Raw genomic sequence first — 19,694 nt, 5'->3', positions numbered from 1 at the left:
TGTAGAGGATGGATTAAGTGAGAACCTATAAAAGGGGACTTTTGGTACTTTTTCGTTCTTCAAAAGGTACTTTTTGAGTTTTCTATAAAATTTAACCTAGAAACATGAAATTAAGCATGTAGAGCCTGGAGTAAATAAGAATCTATAAAAGGAGACTTTTTGGTACTGTTTCGTTCTACAAAAGGTACTTTTTGGGTTTTCTATAAAATTTAACCTAGAAACATGAAATTAAGCATGTAGAGCCTGGAGTAAATGAGAATCTATAAAAGAGGACTTTTCGTTCATCAAAAGGTACTTTTTGAATTTTTTATAATATTGAACCTAGAAACATGAAATTAAGTATGTAGAGTATGGATTAAGTGAGAACATATAAAAGGGGACTTTTTGAAACCTTTTCGTTCTTCAAAAGGTACTTTTTGGATTTTTGTATAATATTGAACCTAGGAACGTGAAATTAAGCATATAGAGCCCGGATTAGGTGAGGACCTATAAAAGGGGACTTTTTGGTACTTTTCCGTTCTTTAAAAGGTACATTTTGAATTTTCTATAATATTGAACCTAGAAACATGAAATTAAGCGTTTAGAGCCTGGATTAAGTGAGAACCTATAAAGGGTACTTTTTCGTTCTTCAAAAGGTACTTTTTGTGCTTTTTATAATATTGATCCTAGACACATGAAATTAAGCATGTGGAGCCCGGAGTTAATTAGAATCTTTAAAAGCAATCAGGGACTTGAGTAAATGAAAATTTAAACTGGAATATTTTCTGGTACTTTTTGAATTTTCTATAATATTGAACTTAGGAACATGAAATTAAATAAGATTGGTCCTTTGGTACTTTTTCGTAATTCACTGGTACTGGTACTTTTAGAGCTTTCTAAAATATTGAATTTATAAACATAAAATTAAACACGCAGTATCCCAATTGAACGAAAATTGAAAAAGCATACTCTGGTACTTTTTTTGTTCTTTTTTCTGGTTGAAAATTTAACATGCGTCATCCTGATTTAATGAAAATATATAAAAAGGCACTGTCTGGTACTTTTTCGTTCTTCAACTGTTTTTTCTAATTTTCTGTAATATTGAGACTAGAATCATAAAATCAAACTTAAAGAGTTCTCTAAAAGGGGAATTATTGATATTGCAGATATATATACATTTACAATAATGATATTTATTTTATTCCACTACGATGAGGGTAGCGAAGCACACTGGGTATAGCTAGTTAATACATAATCATATTGTTACTAAAGTGGCTCCAACAAAATTTGAGGACTCTATCTTTTATCTGAAATACACTGATTATATATTTTCTTAACATGGGCGTGGCTCTTCGCCCACTTGAAATTAACAAATTTGCCTAAAACCTTTTCTAAATATACAGAAATATACAGTGAACATTTTAATAAAATCGGTTCATTCGTTTAAATAGTATTTTTCAAGAAAAATTTCGAAAATTTTTTTAATAGAATATTTTCTCGAAAATTCTTCTTTTATAGAAAATTCCCGAAAAATGCTCTTTTTATAAAAAAAAATTCGAAAAGATTCTCTTTTTATAGAAGATTTTCAAGAAACTTCTCTTTTTATAGAAAATTTTCTAGAAAATTCTCTTTTTATAGAAAATTTTCAAGAAAATTCTCTTTTTATAGAAAATTTTCGAGAAAATTCTCTTTTTATAGAAAATTTTCGAGAAAATTCTCTTTTTATAGAAAATTTTCGAGAAAATTCTCTTTTTATAGAAAATTTTCGAGAAAATTTTATTTTTATAGAAAATTTTCGAGAAAATTCTCTTTTTATAGAAAATTTTCGAGAAAATTATCTTTTTATAGAAAATTTTCAAGAAAATTCTGTTTTTATAGAAATTTTTCAAGAAAATTCTATTTTTATAGAAATTTTTCAAGAAAATTCTATTTTTATAGAAATTTTTCAAGAAAATTCTCCTTTTATAGAAACTTTTCAAGAAAATTCTCTTTTTATAGAAAATTTACAAGAAAATTCTCTTTTTATAGAAAATTTTCAAGAAAATTCTGTTTTTATAGAAATTTTTCAAGAAAATTCTCTTTTTATAGAAATTTTTCAAGAAAATTCTCTTTTTATAGAAATTTTTCAAGAAAATTCTCTTTTTATAGAAACTTTTCAAGAAAATTCTCTTTTTATAGAAAATTTTCAAGAAAGTTCTCTTTTTATAGAAACTTTTCAAGAAAATTCTCTTTTTATAGAAACTTTTCAAGAAAATTCTCTTTTTATTAAAAATTAAAAAAAATCTCTTTTTATAAAAAATTTTCGAGAAAATTCTCTTTTTGTAGAAAATTTTCGAGAAAATTCTCTTTTTGTAGAAAATTTTCGAGAAAATTCTCTTCTTGTAGAAAATTTTCGAGAAAATTATTTTTTGTAGAAAATTTTCGAGAAATTTTTTTTTTTGTAGAAAATTTTCGAGAAAATTCATTTTTTGTAGATAATTTCTAAGAAAATTATCTTTTTATAAAAAATGTTCAAGAAAATTCTCTTTTTATAGAAAATTTTCAAGAAAAAATCTCTTCTTATAGAAGCATTTTCCGGAAATTCTCTTGTTATAGAAAATTTTCCAGAAAATTGTCATTTTATAGCAAATTTTCGTGAAAATTGTCAATTTATAGAAAATTTTCGTCAAAATTGTCAATTTATAAAAAATTTTCCATAAAATTCTCATTTTATAAAAAATTTTCGAGAAAATTTCCTTTTTATAGAAAATTTTTCAAAAATATTTTGTTTTTATAGGAAATTTTCGAGAAAACTATATTTTTATAGACAATTTTGAGAAAATTCTCTTTTTTATAAAAAATTTTGGAGAAAATTCTCTTTTATTGAAAATTTTCGACAAAATTCTTTTTTATAGAAATTTTTCGACTGAAAAATTGATAATTTTAGAAAATTATATTTTAATACAAAATGTTTGAAATTGTTGCTTAGTTAACTAAAACAATTACATTCACCTCAAAAACAATATCACAAATATACCTCAAAAAGTCGTTAAACCACAACTAAGTACTCCATAACCCCCAGAAAGAAAGACAACAAAAAATTAGAAAGTTTCTTGTGTAATTATATTTGTTTTAAGAGCAAACACAACAACAAAACTGGATAAATAAAATGGACCACATGTCTACTACATATCCACAATACAAAGCCAATAAGATAATAATGCGGCATCCACAAGATACCAATAAAAAACATACTACAAACAAACAACTAAATCAACAAACAAAAGCCTCATTTCCTATTTGTCCAAAAAAACAACAATTTCCAACAAACGACTTTAGATTTGTAGTAAACAGCATGCGTGTGTTGCATGTGTTTTTAAAGTCGTATCAAAACAAAAAAGTAAAATTTTACACGCACAACAAAAAGCGCATGCGCAGCCCAGCAGCATTAGTGAAAACAAAAAGAAGTGTGTGATGTATTTATTTTTTCTTATTTCTTGGAAAGATACTGCGGAAAACTTTTTGTGTACTTTGTATTTATATTTGATCTCTCACGTTTGTTCAACAACTTTGTTAAATTGCAGCCATTAGTAAAGTCAAAATTATTATTTTAACATAAATTTCTACATACGTATTGTACGACAATATCGAATGAAAAATACTTAAAAACATATAATTACATCCAAATAACATTTCTAGGAAAAGTCACTTTTGGGTGTATCCAGACATTTTTTGGCATTATGACTCATATATTTCATGTTTATATTGACTTATGGATTATGTTATTTACATTGTTTGTCTTACATTCCTTTTACTTTTTTTTATTTTATACTTTACATACTTCAAGTACTATTTGTCTATTTTTCATTAAAATTGGTGTTGTGTTTATAACAATTTTTTTAAAGGCAATTGTAACATTTAATGTTTTTAATTATACATAGAAGTTACATAAAAGTTTTATTATGAACAATTACATCGTTTGAAATAATAATGTATGGGCAATAGAATATATACACAAATTAAATAACTTTAAAAGCCAACAATGTTGCACAATGGGATATTTTAATAAATTTTTAATTTTATAAAATATTTATTTTTGAATATTAAAAAAAATTGACTAGACTATAGATTAAACTATAGAATATAATAAAATTTTAACTATAGACTATAACTATAGAATATACTATATAATAGACTATAGACTAGACTATAGACTAGACTATAGACTAGACTATAGACTAGACTATAGACTAGACTATAGACTAGACTATAGACTAGACTATAGACTAGACTATAGACTAGACTATAGACTAAACTATAGACTAGACTATAGACTAGACTATAGACTAGACTATAGACTAGACTATAGACTAGACTATAGACTAGACTATAGACTAGACTATAGACTAGACTTATACTAGAATATAAACTAAACTATAGAATATACTATAGAATAGACTATAAACTAGACTAGGCTAGACTAGACTATAGACAAGACTGTAGACAAGACTGTAGACTAGACTATAGACTAGACTATAGACTAGACTATAGACTGGACTTTAGACTAGACTATAGACTGGACTATAGACTAGACTATAAACAGGACTATAGACTAGACTATAGACAGGACTATAGACTAGACTATAGACTGGACTATAGACTAGACTAAAGACTGGACTATAGACTAGAATATAAACTAGACAATAGACTAGACTAAAGACTAGACTATAGACTAGACTATAGACTAGACTATAGACTAGACTATAGACTAGACTAGACTATAGATTATACTATAGACTAGACTATAGACTAGACTATAGACTAGACTATAGACTAGAATATAGACTAGAATATAGACTAGACTATAGACTAGACTATATACTATAGACTATAGAATAGACTATAGACTAGACTATAGGCAGAGGCATATTCAGAGTTAGACCGTATGTTACGATTGGGAGTTATAGAAGAAAGTAACAGTCCGTAATGTAGCCCAATCGTATTGGTTAGAAAAGCAGGTAAGATACGACTTTGTTTCGATTCTCGTAAGCTAAATACATTAACAAAAAAGACGCGTATCCCTGGCCACATATCAATGGACTTTTGTGTCGTTTGCAAGATACTCACTATATTAAAGGTATTGACCTAAAAGACGCTTTTTGGCAAATACCTTTAGATGAGTCTTCCAAAGAAAAAACTATCCAGACAATGGGCAAGACAAAACAACGGACTGAATTAATAGTTAGAATAAAGACTTACTATAATTTAAAATCTGGACTATAATCTCATATTTCTTTTAATTTGTTTCTCTTCTTAATCCGCCTGCTAATTGTTTCTACATTTGTAAAGATTTAATCTCTTTATATGTTTAAATACCTTGTTAATTAATTTAAATACAAATATGTTTAAAACTTAAGTAGTATTTTCTTTTTGTTTGATCTAATTATATTCACATTAGTATCCGAAAATTGTTTTTATTATAATGATGTGTTTGTTGTGTTTTAAGTGTTGTTTTTTGTTAAATGTTGAAATTAGTTTTAGATTTTCTAATATTTCTTCTCCACAAACCATAAAAATATTAAAATAAAGTGAACAAAAAAAAAATAAGAAATGTTTAAGATTTCATGCTTCATGAAGCATATTTGTTTGTAAAAAATTTACATTTTATATTATTTCAAAAAGAAAAGAAGTTCCACCACATAAATTGTCTAAATGTGATTAGAAAAGTAATATGAATACTGGTTATTAAAACTCTTTTTAAAATATGACACATGCGGTATAAACAATTTTCACCTAGTTTTTGAAATTTTGAATTTGAAAATTGTTTAATTTAAAGAAGTTAACTCAGCTGTTAACTGGTTTTCTAAAAAACAAATTATTTGGTAATTTTGGATTGAACATATTGAAGTTTAACAATTTCCCTATACGTCCAACATCGGTAGTTTATATTAAATAAATGTTTCTCCATTTTCCGTTATTTAACCTAAATTTAAAAAAAACCGTTACAAATGTCTTAAAGACAATGTCGTAAAATATGTTTAAGTTCAAAATTCTATATCTTAAGGTGTATTTTTTTTTAATTTCTTTTAAACATGTTTTAACAATTCTAAAGAAATTTAATGATGTTTTAAATAATTCTCCATCCAGTTTTCATCTTTATATTTTTCTTTAATTTAAATTTGAATTAAAATAGTCTTGAAATTACAAGTAAATTAAGTAACTTATTTTTTCTACTTTTTATGTGAACTTTAATATTGTTCTGACAATTAAATTTCATCATTAAGAATAATATATTTTTATAAAAAAAATTTTAAAGTAAAAAGAATTATGAAGAAAGAAATGTTACAAATATGTCGTACATTTCTTTTAGAATGACAGCAACAAGTTGAATGTCGTTGTCTTTTTTAACATGCATAAATTACACAACCCAGCGTTGCTAACAGTGAAGGAGAAAAGTTGTGGCACACATCTTTAAAATAGAAAAAGAGAAATTACGAAAATTTATCTTTTTTTAAGAAATTCTCTCTTAAGAGAGAAAATTTAAAAGAAAAACGTATTAAAAACGGCCGAAAGAGATTAGAAGTTTTCTTCCATAAGCCAGCAAAAAAAGAGCTTCCAAGGAGGCGAAAAAGAAGTAGAATTTAATTTAGACAAATTATTATTATTATTTTTTTTTGTTAAGAAATTTTCTCTTCAGAGAGAAAATTTATAAAAGAAATCGTATTAAAAACGGCCTAAAAAGTTTTGAAGTTTTCTTCGATAAGCCAGCAAAAAAAGAGCTTCCAAAGAAGCGAAAAAGAAGTAGAATTTACTCCATGGAAGTACTGAAATAGACCTGAAGCAGTGATGATTTTAACGCAGGCTTGTCATAGAAGGGATGTCCTTTTTATTTGATACCAAATTCAATACATCTCAAGTCGTTCTCAGGAAGTAATTTTTATGTTATTCTTTTGAAAATTATTAGGAGGTGAAGTTGTAGAATTATAGAATACAACTAATTTTACTCAAATAATATTAAAATAAATAAATTACACGTATTTATAACTTAACTTCAAAATAAAATTGGTTTAATTCCAAAAATTCTAGTACAAAACAAGTAAGAAATTATAGTCGGGCGAGACCGAACATATAATGCCCGACACCTGTTACAAAAAGTAAAATTTGATTTAGTTTTCATAATAAAACATTTAAGTTAAATTGTAACTTGCCTTAGATATACTCAAGCCATTTATTTTGAAAAAAAAACTGTAGACATTTAAGTCAAACTTTGAATGGGGCTTTTTAAAGCGGCTAGGGTCAAATGAGGACCTTATCTTAACTATTTTCAATAGGCTTCGTCCCTGGGACAATAAAAATTCATGTACCAAATTTCATTGAAATTTTTTAAAAATTGCGTCCTGTAGTTTGATTACAAGGTTTACATGCCCGGAAGGACGGACATAGCTAAATAGACTCAGAAAATGATTCTGAGCCGATTGGTATACTTTTAGGTGTGTATAGGATCAATATTATTATGCGTTACAAACTTCCCTACCCCACTAAAGTGGTAAAAAATATAACTTCAATTTAAAAACAAAAATTGGATTCTTTTCGCTTCTTTGGAAGTCAATAAACATCACTTCCATAGAAGTTTAAAAAAATCAATTATTGTCACTTTTGATATTCTTTTGGAAGTACTTCGTTTTATTTTTACTGGCTAAGATCTATTTAAACACGATAAAAGTTACTTTTTCAAAGAGATATTTTCAGCTGATGATCTCGGTAGGTAAAATTACACAATTGTATGTTTTTTATTGATCGAGCCTGTGATGCTCTAGTGAGATTTGGAGTTTACTATACAGCCTAAGTCATTGTAAATATGATCGCCACAGATAAATCAATTTTCTTTCTTTAAAAATATTATTATTCGAATGGTAGTGATCTATTTCTTACGAATAAAAGTTCATTGCTAAAATCTTCACGTTAAATAGATCTTAATGATCTTTATCTATGATCCAAAACTTAAGACTTCAATTCTTATATTTGAGGAGTTTTTTTTTCATGTGAATGTCAATCAATCTTATTGTCAATATTGTTTCTATGATCAAGATTTGAAGATTATTGTTATTCATGTTATAATATTGATGGCAAATTTTTCAAAAATATATTGTTGGGTAAATATGAAGGATATTTCTAATTGTAGTTTGAAATCCGTGGGGACACGAATCATTTGGACGAATCTAATTTTTCTTAGAAAACATTTTAGTAAAAACTAGGGTTCTATAATTGCAACGAAAAGTCGAGTTTTCGACTTTTTGTATTTAGTTAAAAGTCGAGTTTTCGACTTTTTGTATTTAGTTAAAAGTCGACTTTTCGACTTTTTGCATTTAGTAAAATGTCGACTTTTTGCATTGTATGAAAAGTCGATTTTTGGACTTTTCGACTATATGTACTTTATAAATAGTCGACTTTTCGACTTTTTGACTTTTTTCGACTTTTTCTTACTCTTTTCGACTTTTTGACATTTTCCGACTTTTTTCGTCTTTTTCCGACTTTGTTCGACTTTTCGACTTTTTACGACTTTTTTATTAACAAAGTCGACTTTTTGACTTTTTTCACAGACTATAGTCGAGTTATCGACTTTTTTGGAACAAAATAGTCGACCTTTCGACTTTTTTCGACAAAATAGTCGACCTTTCGACTTTTTTCGACAAAATAGTCGACCTTTCGACTTTTTTCGACAAAAAGTCGATTGTTTGATTATTCGAAAGTCGATTTATAGAACCCTAGTAAAAACCCAATTAAAAGTTATCTAATGAAGTTTCTTATTAAACATATGCAATATAAACATTTGTTCCACCACTTTTAATCTTCACTGTACGCTACATTATTACGATAATGTATCCAAAAAAAAAGTAAAAACAAGAAGCTCTGTTAACAAATCTACAAACAAAGTTAAATATTTTAAAGAAAAAACCATAAACAAATCATGACAACAAGCAGGCTGTCTCGCCGACAATATGTCTGTCTGTCAGCCTATTAATTATATTTACTAAGTTGTTTTTTTTTGTCTTAAAATATTAAGAAGCAGTAACAACAACAACAAGTGAAACAACGGAACTAAAAACCCAAGAATTACAAATTTTAACACAATTTCCACAAAATTATCATGATTATAAGCTACAAAAGCTACAGAGAAAAAAACAAGTTCAGAGATGAAGAAAAAATACAATTTTTTAATGGATAAAAATATCTATAAGAAAAAAAAAATAAAAGAAATTATAACAAACAACCAAGAATTAAATAAATTAAAATAATAAATATGAGATAGAAATAATGAAATGTACGTACAAGGTTGTGGGAAATTAATTAACATTTTTCACACGATTAGGAAATAAAAAACAAACATTCAAACGAATCAAAACAAACTGTGAAAGAAAAAAAAAACTAACTTTAGAAAACGTTTCAAGTCAGGTTTGTAACATAAGAACGAGTAGAAAAGTTGAGACATAATAAATCTAAGAATAACAACAAATACATGTTTCACATAAAAATGTTATTATTCAGACACATTCAGCTACACTTGACTTTACTAACACACATTCTCACGTTTTGTTTTAAATTCTAATTCTTTATAACATTCTCTTTTTTCGTTTCTTTTTTTTTGCATGTATTTACAGGTATTGACCCAGAAGGTAGCCGCTTAAAATACAGCATATCAGGACCAGTTTTTTCTGTTGATCGTGATACGGGTGTGGTGCGCTTACGTCAGGAACTGGATCGTGAAACACAAGATACAATTGAAGTTATTATTAGTATAACGGATGAGGGTATTTATGGCACTGAACCTAATACCATTTCGCTGAGACGTGTTATTCCAGTACGAGATTATAATGATAATCAACCGATATTTTTGGGTCGCCCTTATTTGATTAGTGTTAGTGAGTCCCTGCCAGTGGGTTCAGTTTTAGAAGTTAAACCTGCCATTGTAGTTATCGATCGTGATGTGGGCATTAATGCTGAAGTGGATATTAAATGTGTTGAGGTAAGCGTGAGAGTTTTATAAATATTCGTGAAATTCCTAGGGAAGCCATTTGAGAGCATTTTTAAAAGTTTTGAAATCAAAGCGAAACTTTTCTGGTCATATTTTTAAGATATTATGATAAGCTTAATGAGTTTTTTTGCGCGTCTTGTAAGCTTTCAAAAATCTTTTTGTTAGTTGTCATATTTAAATGCCCAGCGTGGAATAGATCAGCCTATTCTTTATCTCTGCTTGATCACTTAGGAGTCTAGTATACATGTTCAAATGGTAGTAATTCTTTTTTTCAGTATAGGTGCTTCACATTTAAATGTAATGTCATTACAAATATGTGTTCCATTGTAAATAGATTATGCTGATCTTCATCTGTGATCATATGAGCGATCGAGATGATCTGTATTTCCATATATTAAAAATAGCTGCCAATGGATTAGATCAATATGATCACATAACAGTTTCATATTGGAATGAGAGTGGTGATGTATTTCCTCTTTTAGTAGTAGTAAATTTTGATGCAATTAGAAGCTCGATCAAACTGAGCATTGATCAATATTTAACAACATTGCTTTTTTCAGTATAAGTACTTCACATTCAAATGCTAATCTCATTAAAAATATATGTTCCAATGTAAATAGATCAAGCCGATCTTTATCAGTGATCACTCATATTCGAGATGATCAAATCTATCTAAGGTTGGTCACTTAACAGTTTGATATTGGAATGGTGGTGATGTATTTCCTCTTCTGCTAAATTTCCATGCAATTTGAAAGTCGATCGAACTGAACATTGATCAATATTTAACAATGTCAGATCAACTAAGAAAAATACTTTAAATATTATAGTCCTTTACTTTAGTATTATTGGTCCATTTATTTTCACTTTCTAGTTCTGCAAATCCTTACTATAGTCATCACGTGAGATTTCTTGTGTCTTTATAATAAAGGGCTTCAAGTTTCAAATTGATCAAAGAGATCTTCTTGAGGATGACTTGAGAAAATGAAACTTAACTGCTATTATCGATATTTTCATTAATACTGATCTTTATCAATAATAGATCACTTAAGATTCTTGTTCTCATAAAGAAGTGGATTTGCGTTATTATTCTAGTCTTTCTAGTTTTGACAAATCTTTGTATTATTCTTAAGTCTTATATAAACCGCTTGATTGTGAATCCTATAATGAGTAAATATCTTGTAGCACCAAATAGTATGATGAACCATTTCCGTTTCCTCTTATTCACAAATCATTACATTAGTCGTCAGTTGAGAATGTCAATGTAAATATATACTCCGCAAAAAGTGGAACAACCCGATCCATTATCTAATAGATCACTTAAGCAAACATGTAGTGGTATGATCCAAATTCTGATAGTCAATAGCTAATGCTAATCTTAATGGAAATATATATCCGATGACTGCTCAGACACATGATCTTAATGTCTGAATAGAGAACGTCGATCAAAGCAAATATGAATTCCTCGCTCACTACATAAAGCTATCTTCTTCTTTGAAGGTATTTCGATCGCATTCCTAGTTTTCGAAAATCTCAGGAGGAATTCTCAATCTCGTAGAATTAAAGATAGCTGATCCTCATTTGCAAAAGATCACTTAAATATCAATTTCTTATAGCAAAAAATGTGAAAAATTGGTGTTGGTAGTAAATACCGAACGTCAATCTTATTGCAAATATATATTCGATGACTGCTCAGACAGACAGATCAACATGATCTTAATCCCTCAAGATCATTTAAGAAAAGAAGTTGGAAGGATCTAAATTCTCATAGTCAACAGATCTTAAAGCAAATTTAAATTTCTCGCTGACTACATGAAGCTAATCCTCTTTTCTGAAGGAAATTTCTATCCCATTTCTAGTTTTTTAAATCTCAGCAGGAAATCTCAAGAATTAAAACTTGCTGATCCTCATTTGCAAAAGATAATTTAAAAATAATTTTCTGATAGCAAAAAAGTAGTACAAATTATCTAAATTCTCGTAGTCAATAGCGAACGCCAATCTTAACTGCTCTGACAGTGGATCAATATGATCTTAATGGCTGATCAATAATTTATGAAAATAAGTTAGAAGGATCTAAATTCTCAAAATCAATAGAGAACGCAAATATGAATTTCTCGCTAACTGCATTTCTTGTTCTTGGAATTCTCAATCTCTAAGAATTAAAAAAAACTGATCCTATTTTCCGAAAGATCACTTAAAAATCTAACAGTTTCCATATTCGAACATTTTCCTTGCCAATTGCGAATCTCATATACTCTCTGACTAGATTAAGTTGATCTTAATGAAATGTGTATTCCATAGTGATCTTCATCTGAGATACATAACAGTCTATGTATTAATTTGTAGAAATGGTAGGTTAGTTTTCAAGTTATTCAAATTTCAACATATTTTGTATTTCAATTGTGATAGTTCAAGAGAAGATCACTAAAGTTTCACCTGAAATTAACGCTATCTCTTTTCTCCTTTCAGGAAAACGATATTTGCGATACATTTGATGTTAAAGCTGAGAAAATCTCCGACGGCAATTACACCGCTCGTATAACCCTCAAAAAACCTTTAGATTACGAAAGCAGACCTACATATATAATGACCATATCAGCTACAGATGGAGCTTTTGACAATCCTCTAACATCACAAGCTACAGTTTCCATAACGGTAATTGATGTACAAGATCAATTGCCGGTATTCACTAACGCTCCTTACTCCGCTACTGTGGATGAAAATACTCCAGCAGGAGTTAGTATTTTAACCATTAAAGCTATAGATGGAGATGTGGGTATACCACGTGATATTCTATTGACACTGGAAGATGAAGATTTTGGTCATTTTGATTTAGTGCCATTTGGTGATCCTAAAGAGGGTACGGCTGTTTTAGTAACAACAGATGTACCATTGGATAGAGAAAATCCGGAAATCTTACAAAATGGTGGAGTATATATATTCTCAGTACGAGCTACGGAATTAATAGATGGGGCAATACCTTCAGATACAACTACCACCCAAGTTACTATAGTGGTAAATGATGTGGACGATCATATACCGGAATTTAATGGTGAAGTATTTAATATTTCAATACCGGAAAATTTGGATACCGGTATGCCTTTACCGGGTTTAACGGTCTTTGTTAATGATCGTGATATGGGCAATAATAGTCGTTATACTTTGGCCTTGCGTGATATTAAAAATGCCATGGATACTTTTGCTGTAAGTCCCACTGAAGCTCAAGGACGTACACCTATAGTGGTGAAAGTTATAAATTCTTCACATTTAGATTATGATGTCGAAGATATTGAGCTACGAGAATTTGCTTTCGATGTTTTGGCTTTAGTTAAGGGTGAAGAAAAATCGAAAGTACGCATTAATGTCCAGTTAATCGATGTCAATGATAATCCACCCATTTTCGAACATTCAACTTATCGTTTTTTGGCTGCTGAGAATCTAACGGTAAACTCTCAAATCGGCATGGTTAAGGCTTTTGATAAGGATTCGGGAAAGTTTGGCTTTATTACGTATCGTTTGAAAGGTTTTGGTGCCGACTATTTCTATACTGATCCCTTATCGGGAGGTTTGTTTATTAAGAAACCTTTGGACTACGAAAAACAAAGTAGCTATAGTTTATCCATAGTAGCCGAGGATGGTGGAGGTCTTGAGGCTAATGCCCAAGTGTATGTGGAAGTTGTAGATGTTAACGATAACTATCCCATGTTTGAGAGTAATGAATATTCACGCACCATAAGAGAAGGTACAAATCACTTTGAGCCAGAATTTAAGGTGAGAGCTACAGATATAGATGGTCCTACTCAGGGAGGTGGTAAAGTACGTTACGCCATTGTATCGGAGAACAGTATATCGGGTAATGTTTTTAGCATTAATGAGTTGACGGGTGAAATAACTTTGCAAAAAGTGGCTCGTTCGATGGACACCGAGAGAGGAGAATATGAACTGGTGGTGTCGGCCACAGACTTTGGCATACCTCCTCTAGTTAATACCACTAAGGTTTATATAAGAGTGGGTATATCGGGCAATCAGAGGCCAATATTTAAGGGTCACTTCCAAAACATAGAAAATGTTCCGGTACTGGGACCTCCCAGCTATAGAGTATCTATACCGGAAAATGCTCCTGCTGGTTACAATGTTACCACAGTCAAGGCCCACGATCCAGATGGTTTGGATAGTTTATTGCGTTATCGCATAGTGGGAGCAAATGATAACTTCGAAATTGATGAAATGTAAGTTGTTAAAATTAAGAATTATTTTTATAAAATTGAATTTATTTTCTTTCTTTTAGTTCTGGTCTTATAACGGTATCGCCTCAAGCCCGCATAGATCGTGATTCTAATATGGATAGTTTTGAGATTACAGTAAATGCTGTAGATTCGGGTTTACCCATACCTGAAACTGCCACCACCACGGTATATGTTAATGTCAAGGATATCAATGATGAGAAACCCAAGTTTGAGCAGCACAGTTATGCGGCCTATGTCTCTGAACGCACAGAAATCGGAGAAAGTGTTTTGAAAGTGCGGGCTATTGATAAAGATTTACACTCTAAGCTGAATTACACTATTAAGGGTATTCCAAGTGCCACCTCTAAAGCAGGAGTTAGCATAACAAATCGCAGTAAATATCGAGTACAAGATGCTTTCCGTATAGATCCTGAAACGGGTACCATTTATGTTAATGGCAAGCTTAATCATGACGAGGCAGCTGTGGTAGTTTTGTTAGTAGAAGTTAAAGACCTTAATGCCGAAGTAGATCCCGATGGACAAATTGATACCACCGAGGTTACTATTTATGTCCAATCCTTTAAGGACACTAATCCGGTATTCACCAACAAAGGTTGGAGCAGTTCTAAACCGGTGGTTAATATTCATATTATGGAAGAAATGCCTATAGAAAGCACCTTGTTTATACTGCAAGCTGAAGATCCGGTATCAAAATTACCCATACAAAGTTTTGAACTAGTGGAACCTTTGGAGCTGGAATATTTCCATATTCATGAAAGAACTGGTGAGGTTATATTACGCAAACGTTTGGATTATGAAGCCTTGGAAGAGGGCAAAACACAATATGAATTCCAAGTCAAAGCCAATGCTCCCGATATGCAACGTAGTACCGTGACCAAGGTTAACGTAACCGTGGAAAATGTCAACGATAATACACCCATATTTGAGGAATTATCATATCATGCCACCATAGTGGAAAATAAAAAACATCCCGAAAAGGTTATACGAGTCAAGGCCACCGATAAAGATGCTGTTTTAACAGCTCGCGATGAACGTTTAGGTTATCACAAGATATCTTATTCCTTGTATGGAGAAAATGCTAATTTGTTTGAGATAAACAATGTGACAGGAGAAATAATAGTGGCCGAAAATGCTATCATAGATCGTGAACGTACTCCTCGTATTAATCTTCAAGTCAAGGCTGAAGATTCTCCAGGACGTCCCACTGACTCCAAACAAAGTGTGGTCGAATTAATCATAGACGTTTTGGATGTTAACGATAATGCTCCGGTGTTTGGTCAAAAGGAATATACTGCCGTTATACCGGAAAATGTTGGTCCCGATTCTTTTGTTATAAAAATTTTTGCTCATGACTTAGACGATGGTCCGGGTGGTGAGGTTTTATATGAAATCATTGATGAGGGAGAAGTTAATGGTTTGTTTAAGATTAACAAGTTAACGGGTGAAATTAAAACGAAACGGGAATTGACGGGTAAAGGTCGTTCGGATCCCTATGAGATACGTGTAAAAGCTCATGATAATGGTGATCAAATTCCCAAGCAGATATCTTTAAGTTCTGAAGTTAAGGTGAATATATTTATTGGTGATGTTAGTGCCAATGATGGTATACCGTATTTCATTGAACCAGAGGTGGGACAAATGGCCAATGTTACAGAGGTGAGTTGATTGCATTGTAGATGGGAAAAGAGGAAATCTCTTCCCAATGGATATATTCCAAAAACTTTTATCAATTTTATTTGATGTCGAGAATGTTTCCTTAAAATTAAAAATTATCCTTCTTTCAGAATTCTCCTATTGGCACTCCAGTCTTTCAAGTTAAAGCCAGTGATCCTGATAATCCGAAAACACCTTCCGGAACACTATATTACAGAATCTTAGAGGATAACGAAGATGCCGAGGCCTTTGAAATCGATGAAGCCGAGGGCCTCATTAAAACTGCCGTAGTTTTAGATCGAGAATCTAAAGATATGTACAATATAATATTAGAAGTTTCCGACAATGGTCAACCCCGACAATCGGTGACAAGAATTTTACAAATTAAAGTTTTAGATGTAGATGATCATAAGCCCAGATTTAGCAGAGAAGTGGTAAGATAACAACTAAATGATTTCTTTTAAATCTATAATAATTCCAATTATTTTAACTAGGATGAAGCTCCTTTGACTTTTAAACTTTTGGAAGAACAACCGGAGAGCACAATAGTGGGCAATTTCTCGGCAATAGATGAAGATATAAATGAAAATGCTGCCATTGAGTATGTCATTACCGAGGGCAATGAGGAAAATGTTTTTAGTATAGAAAGAACCGAGGAAAATATGGCCATAATTAAAACTAATAAACTCATAGATCGGGAGTTAGTGGATAGTTATGCTCTTACTATAAAATGTGTAAAATTAGGAGAACCTACATACCCCTATCTGGGAGATCCTTACGATCGTCATGATCTCTCACAACTAAGAGTGATCATAGAAATTATCGATATCGATGATAATTTACCACAATTTGAATATCAGGACATGTCCGTGGGAATACGCATTAATGTGCCTATAGATAGTAAAATTACCACAATAAAAGCCCATGATTTGGATGCTGAAGCAGAACCCATCATTCTCACCATAGAGAATGTTACCTTTGTGCCTCAGTTCTATAAACGTACGAATAGTGTTAAGACGACATCGTTGCAAAATCTTTTTACTTTAAATAATCGCACAGGAGAATTGCGCACCGGAGGCTCTTTTGCCAATTATGTGGATGGTTATTTCAATATGAAAATAAGAGCGAACAATTCGATGAATGCCAAAAGACATGCCTTTAATAACTTGAAAATATTTGTCATACGTGATAAATCACTATTAAAGTTTGTCTTTTCACGACCCGCAAGTGAAATTCAACATAATGTTAGACCTTTTCAGGAAAAGGTGAAAATGAAACTTAAACCATTAGGTTTAGATTTACATATATTGGATACACAAGTTTTGACAAGACCTGATTATAGTTTGGATTTCACTTCAACTAGTTCTTGTTTTCAAATGTTTAAGAACGGTTCGGCGATTTCTATGAATGAAATGCAAAAACTTATGAATTCGGAATTGTTGAAAAAACAACTTTTTGATATTTATGTCGAGTATGGAGTGAGCGAAGTGGAACCTTGTTCTATGCGCCGTGCAGTGGCTGCAGCTAGTTTTATGAGTTCACCAGGAACTTGGTTAGTTATAATAGCTGGATTTATAGGTTTGGCGGCAATAATAACGGCATGTACCGCCTGCTGTTTAAAGAGAAAGTAAGTTGCAACTTTTATTTATATATAATTTTGACCAAAAATTGCACTTTTTGAAAAAAAAGTTAATTTTTTAAAATTATTTTCATAAAAAAATTCATTTCTTAAATTTTTGAGTAAAAATTGCATTTTTGTTTATATTTTGTAAAACACATTTTTTAAAAATGTGAAGAGTTTTTACCTAAAAATTGCATTTTGGAACAAAAAATTGCACTTTTGAACTAAAAATTGCATTTTTGAACAAGAAATTGTACTTTTGAACTAGAAATTGCATTTTTAACTCTTTTCATTTGAAAAATGCATTTCTGAACTAAAAATTGTATTTTTAAACTAAAAATTGTATTTTTGAACTAAAAATTGTATTTTTCAATTAAAAATTGCATTTTTTACTAAAAATAGCATTTTTAACTAAAAATACAATTTTTTAGTTTTAAAAAGTTCCATTTTTGATTAAATATTTCATTTCTTTGTGGAAACTACATTTTCAACTAATTTTTACTAAAAATTGCATTTTTGAACTAAAAATTGCACTTTTAAACTGAAAGTTGCATTTTTTTAACCAAAAATTGCATTTTTCATTAAATATTAAATTAAATTGCATTTTCAAAAAATATTGCACTTTTCACAAAATGTTGCATTTTTACTACAAATTGCATTTTTGAACTTAAAACTCCAAATTTCACTGAAAATTGCATTTTTCACAAAAATAAAACTTTTTACTAAAACATTTCATTTGCCCATCAGGTACAAATTGAATTGAATTTGTTTCTTAAAAATAGCGAAATTTTCCACAAAAATTGCATTTTTTTAAGTAAAAAATAATTTTTTTAGTTTTAAAAAGTAGCATTTTTCAAAAATTGCATTTCTGTGTGAAAATTGCCTTTTTGACAAATTCTTACTAAAAATTGCACTTTTTTGATTAAAAATTAAATTTTTACTATAAATTGCATTTTCAGTAAAAAATGTATTTTTCACTTAATGATGAATTTTAACTACAAATTGTATTTTTAAACTAAATACCTCATTTTTCACTGAAAATTGCATTTTGCACTAAAATAAAACTTTTCACTAAAAATTCCAATTTTTACTGAATCTTGCATTTCTCTATAAAAATTATATTTTTAAACTATGAAAATGATATCTTTTTTTAAATCTTAGCACATAATGTAATTTAATTTTTGATTTCCCCAACAGGTACAAAAAACACTCCAAACGTAGTTTACAAGCCTCACGTTCCACCACCGAAACGTATGGCGTAGTGGGTGTACCCACTGTTTATATGCCCTATTCAGAACCCATTTATGGTCCATTGTAGCAACCAGTCATATGGCTTAGAAATAGTTAAGAACCTTGAAAACAGTTTTAAATCCATAATAGTTGTAGGTTAAAAAAAAATAAAAACGATTAACACTTAAGCACTCGAGTTCTTGTTTCCTGTAAAGTTAAGAACTTTCTTTAAACTCTGTTACTCTTTAGAGCTTAAATATATAAATTTAAATTTAATTAAATTATCAAATACTAGCCATAAAGACTGCGCATATTATTTAAAATAATCTTTAACATTTTAGTTTAATAATATGCCTGTGATTTTATATTTTTATTATTTTTTGTTTAATATTATAAATATTTAATAATAAATTATTTAAGTTAATGCGATTAAGTTTTAAATTAAATAGTTTTTCTTTATGTCTTTCGTTTAATTATTTTTTCCCAATGTGATGTTTTAATTTCATATTTAATTCTATATATATTTAAAAAAAAACAACGAAATGTTTTGAATCATGTTGAAACATGTTAAATAGTTTTTAAATGTAAAAAATTCTTTTTAATTGTAATTTTTAAGTTAAATAAAAGATTTTTTAAAAGTTTAAACTATGTCTTTATTTTTTACCCGAAAGCTAAGATATTGACTAGTATATTGTCCAGTTTATTCACTAGTCCGGTGTCTATTTTATAGACTATACAATTTCCAATTATACATATGTATTTCGGAACATTTAGATATACAAGTGGAAATTCTGAAATATAATTGGAAACTTCTAAAATGGAATTAGATTTTTCAAGAGAGAAGTTTTGAAATGCTAATAGGAGTGTTGATAACTGGACCAGAGGTTTACTAAGCAAGTTTGAGGTTATTTTAAAGGTAGACATAAATGTAAAGCGAACAGAGAGGTCAATAAAA

The 19,694-nt window shown here is 29.7% G+C and overlaps 1 protein-coding gene across 1 annotated transcript in view; it reads left to right on the top strand.

The window, feature by feature from the left end:
- The window catches only part of LOC111690920 (cadherin-23), a 43,533-nt gene extending 24,149 nt beyond the window's left edge, over positions 1–19,384 (top strand). Inside the window, exons 3-8 of the mRNA XM_046951025.1 lie at positions 9,618–9,982; positions 12,458–14,217; positions 14,277–15,891; positions 16,020–16,322; positions 16,383–17,515; positions 18,707–19,384. Of these exons, the coding sequence (XP_046806981.1) occupies positions 9,618–9,982; positions 12,458–14,217; positions 14,277–15,891; positions 16,020–16,322; positions 16,383–17,515; positions 18,707–18,827 (5,297 nt within the window). The 3' untranslated portion in view covers positions 18,828–19,384. The remainder of the gene's footprint in view (positions 1–9,617; positions 9,983–12,457; positions 14,218–14,276; positions 15,892–16,019; positions 16,323–16,382; positions 17,516–18,706) is intronic.
- Positions 19,385–19,694: the final 310 nt, after the last annotated feature.

Source organism: Lucilia cuprina, chromosome 5, assembly GCF_022045245.1.
Source record: "Lucilia cuprina isolate Lc7/37 chromosome 5, ASM2204524v1, whole genome shotgun sequence".
Classification (NCBI taxonomy): Eukaryota; Metazoa; Arthropoda; class Insecta; order Diptera; family Calliphoridae; genus Lucilia; species Lucilia cuprina.
The sequence above is the reverse complement of the archived record's forward strand: the minus strand, read 5'-3'. Positions and strand labels throughout refer to the sequence as shown.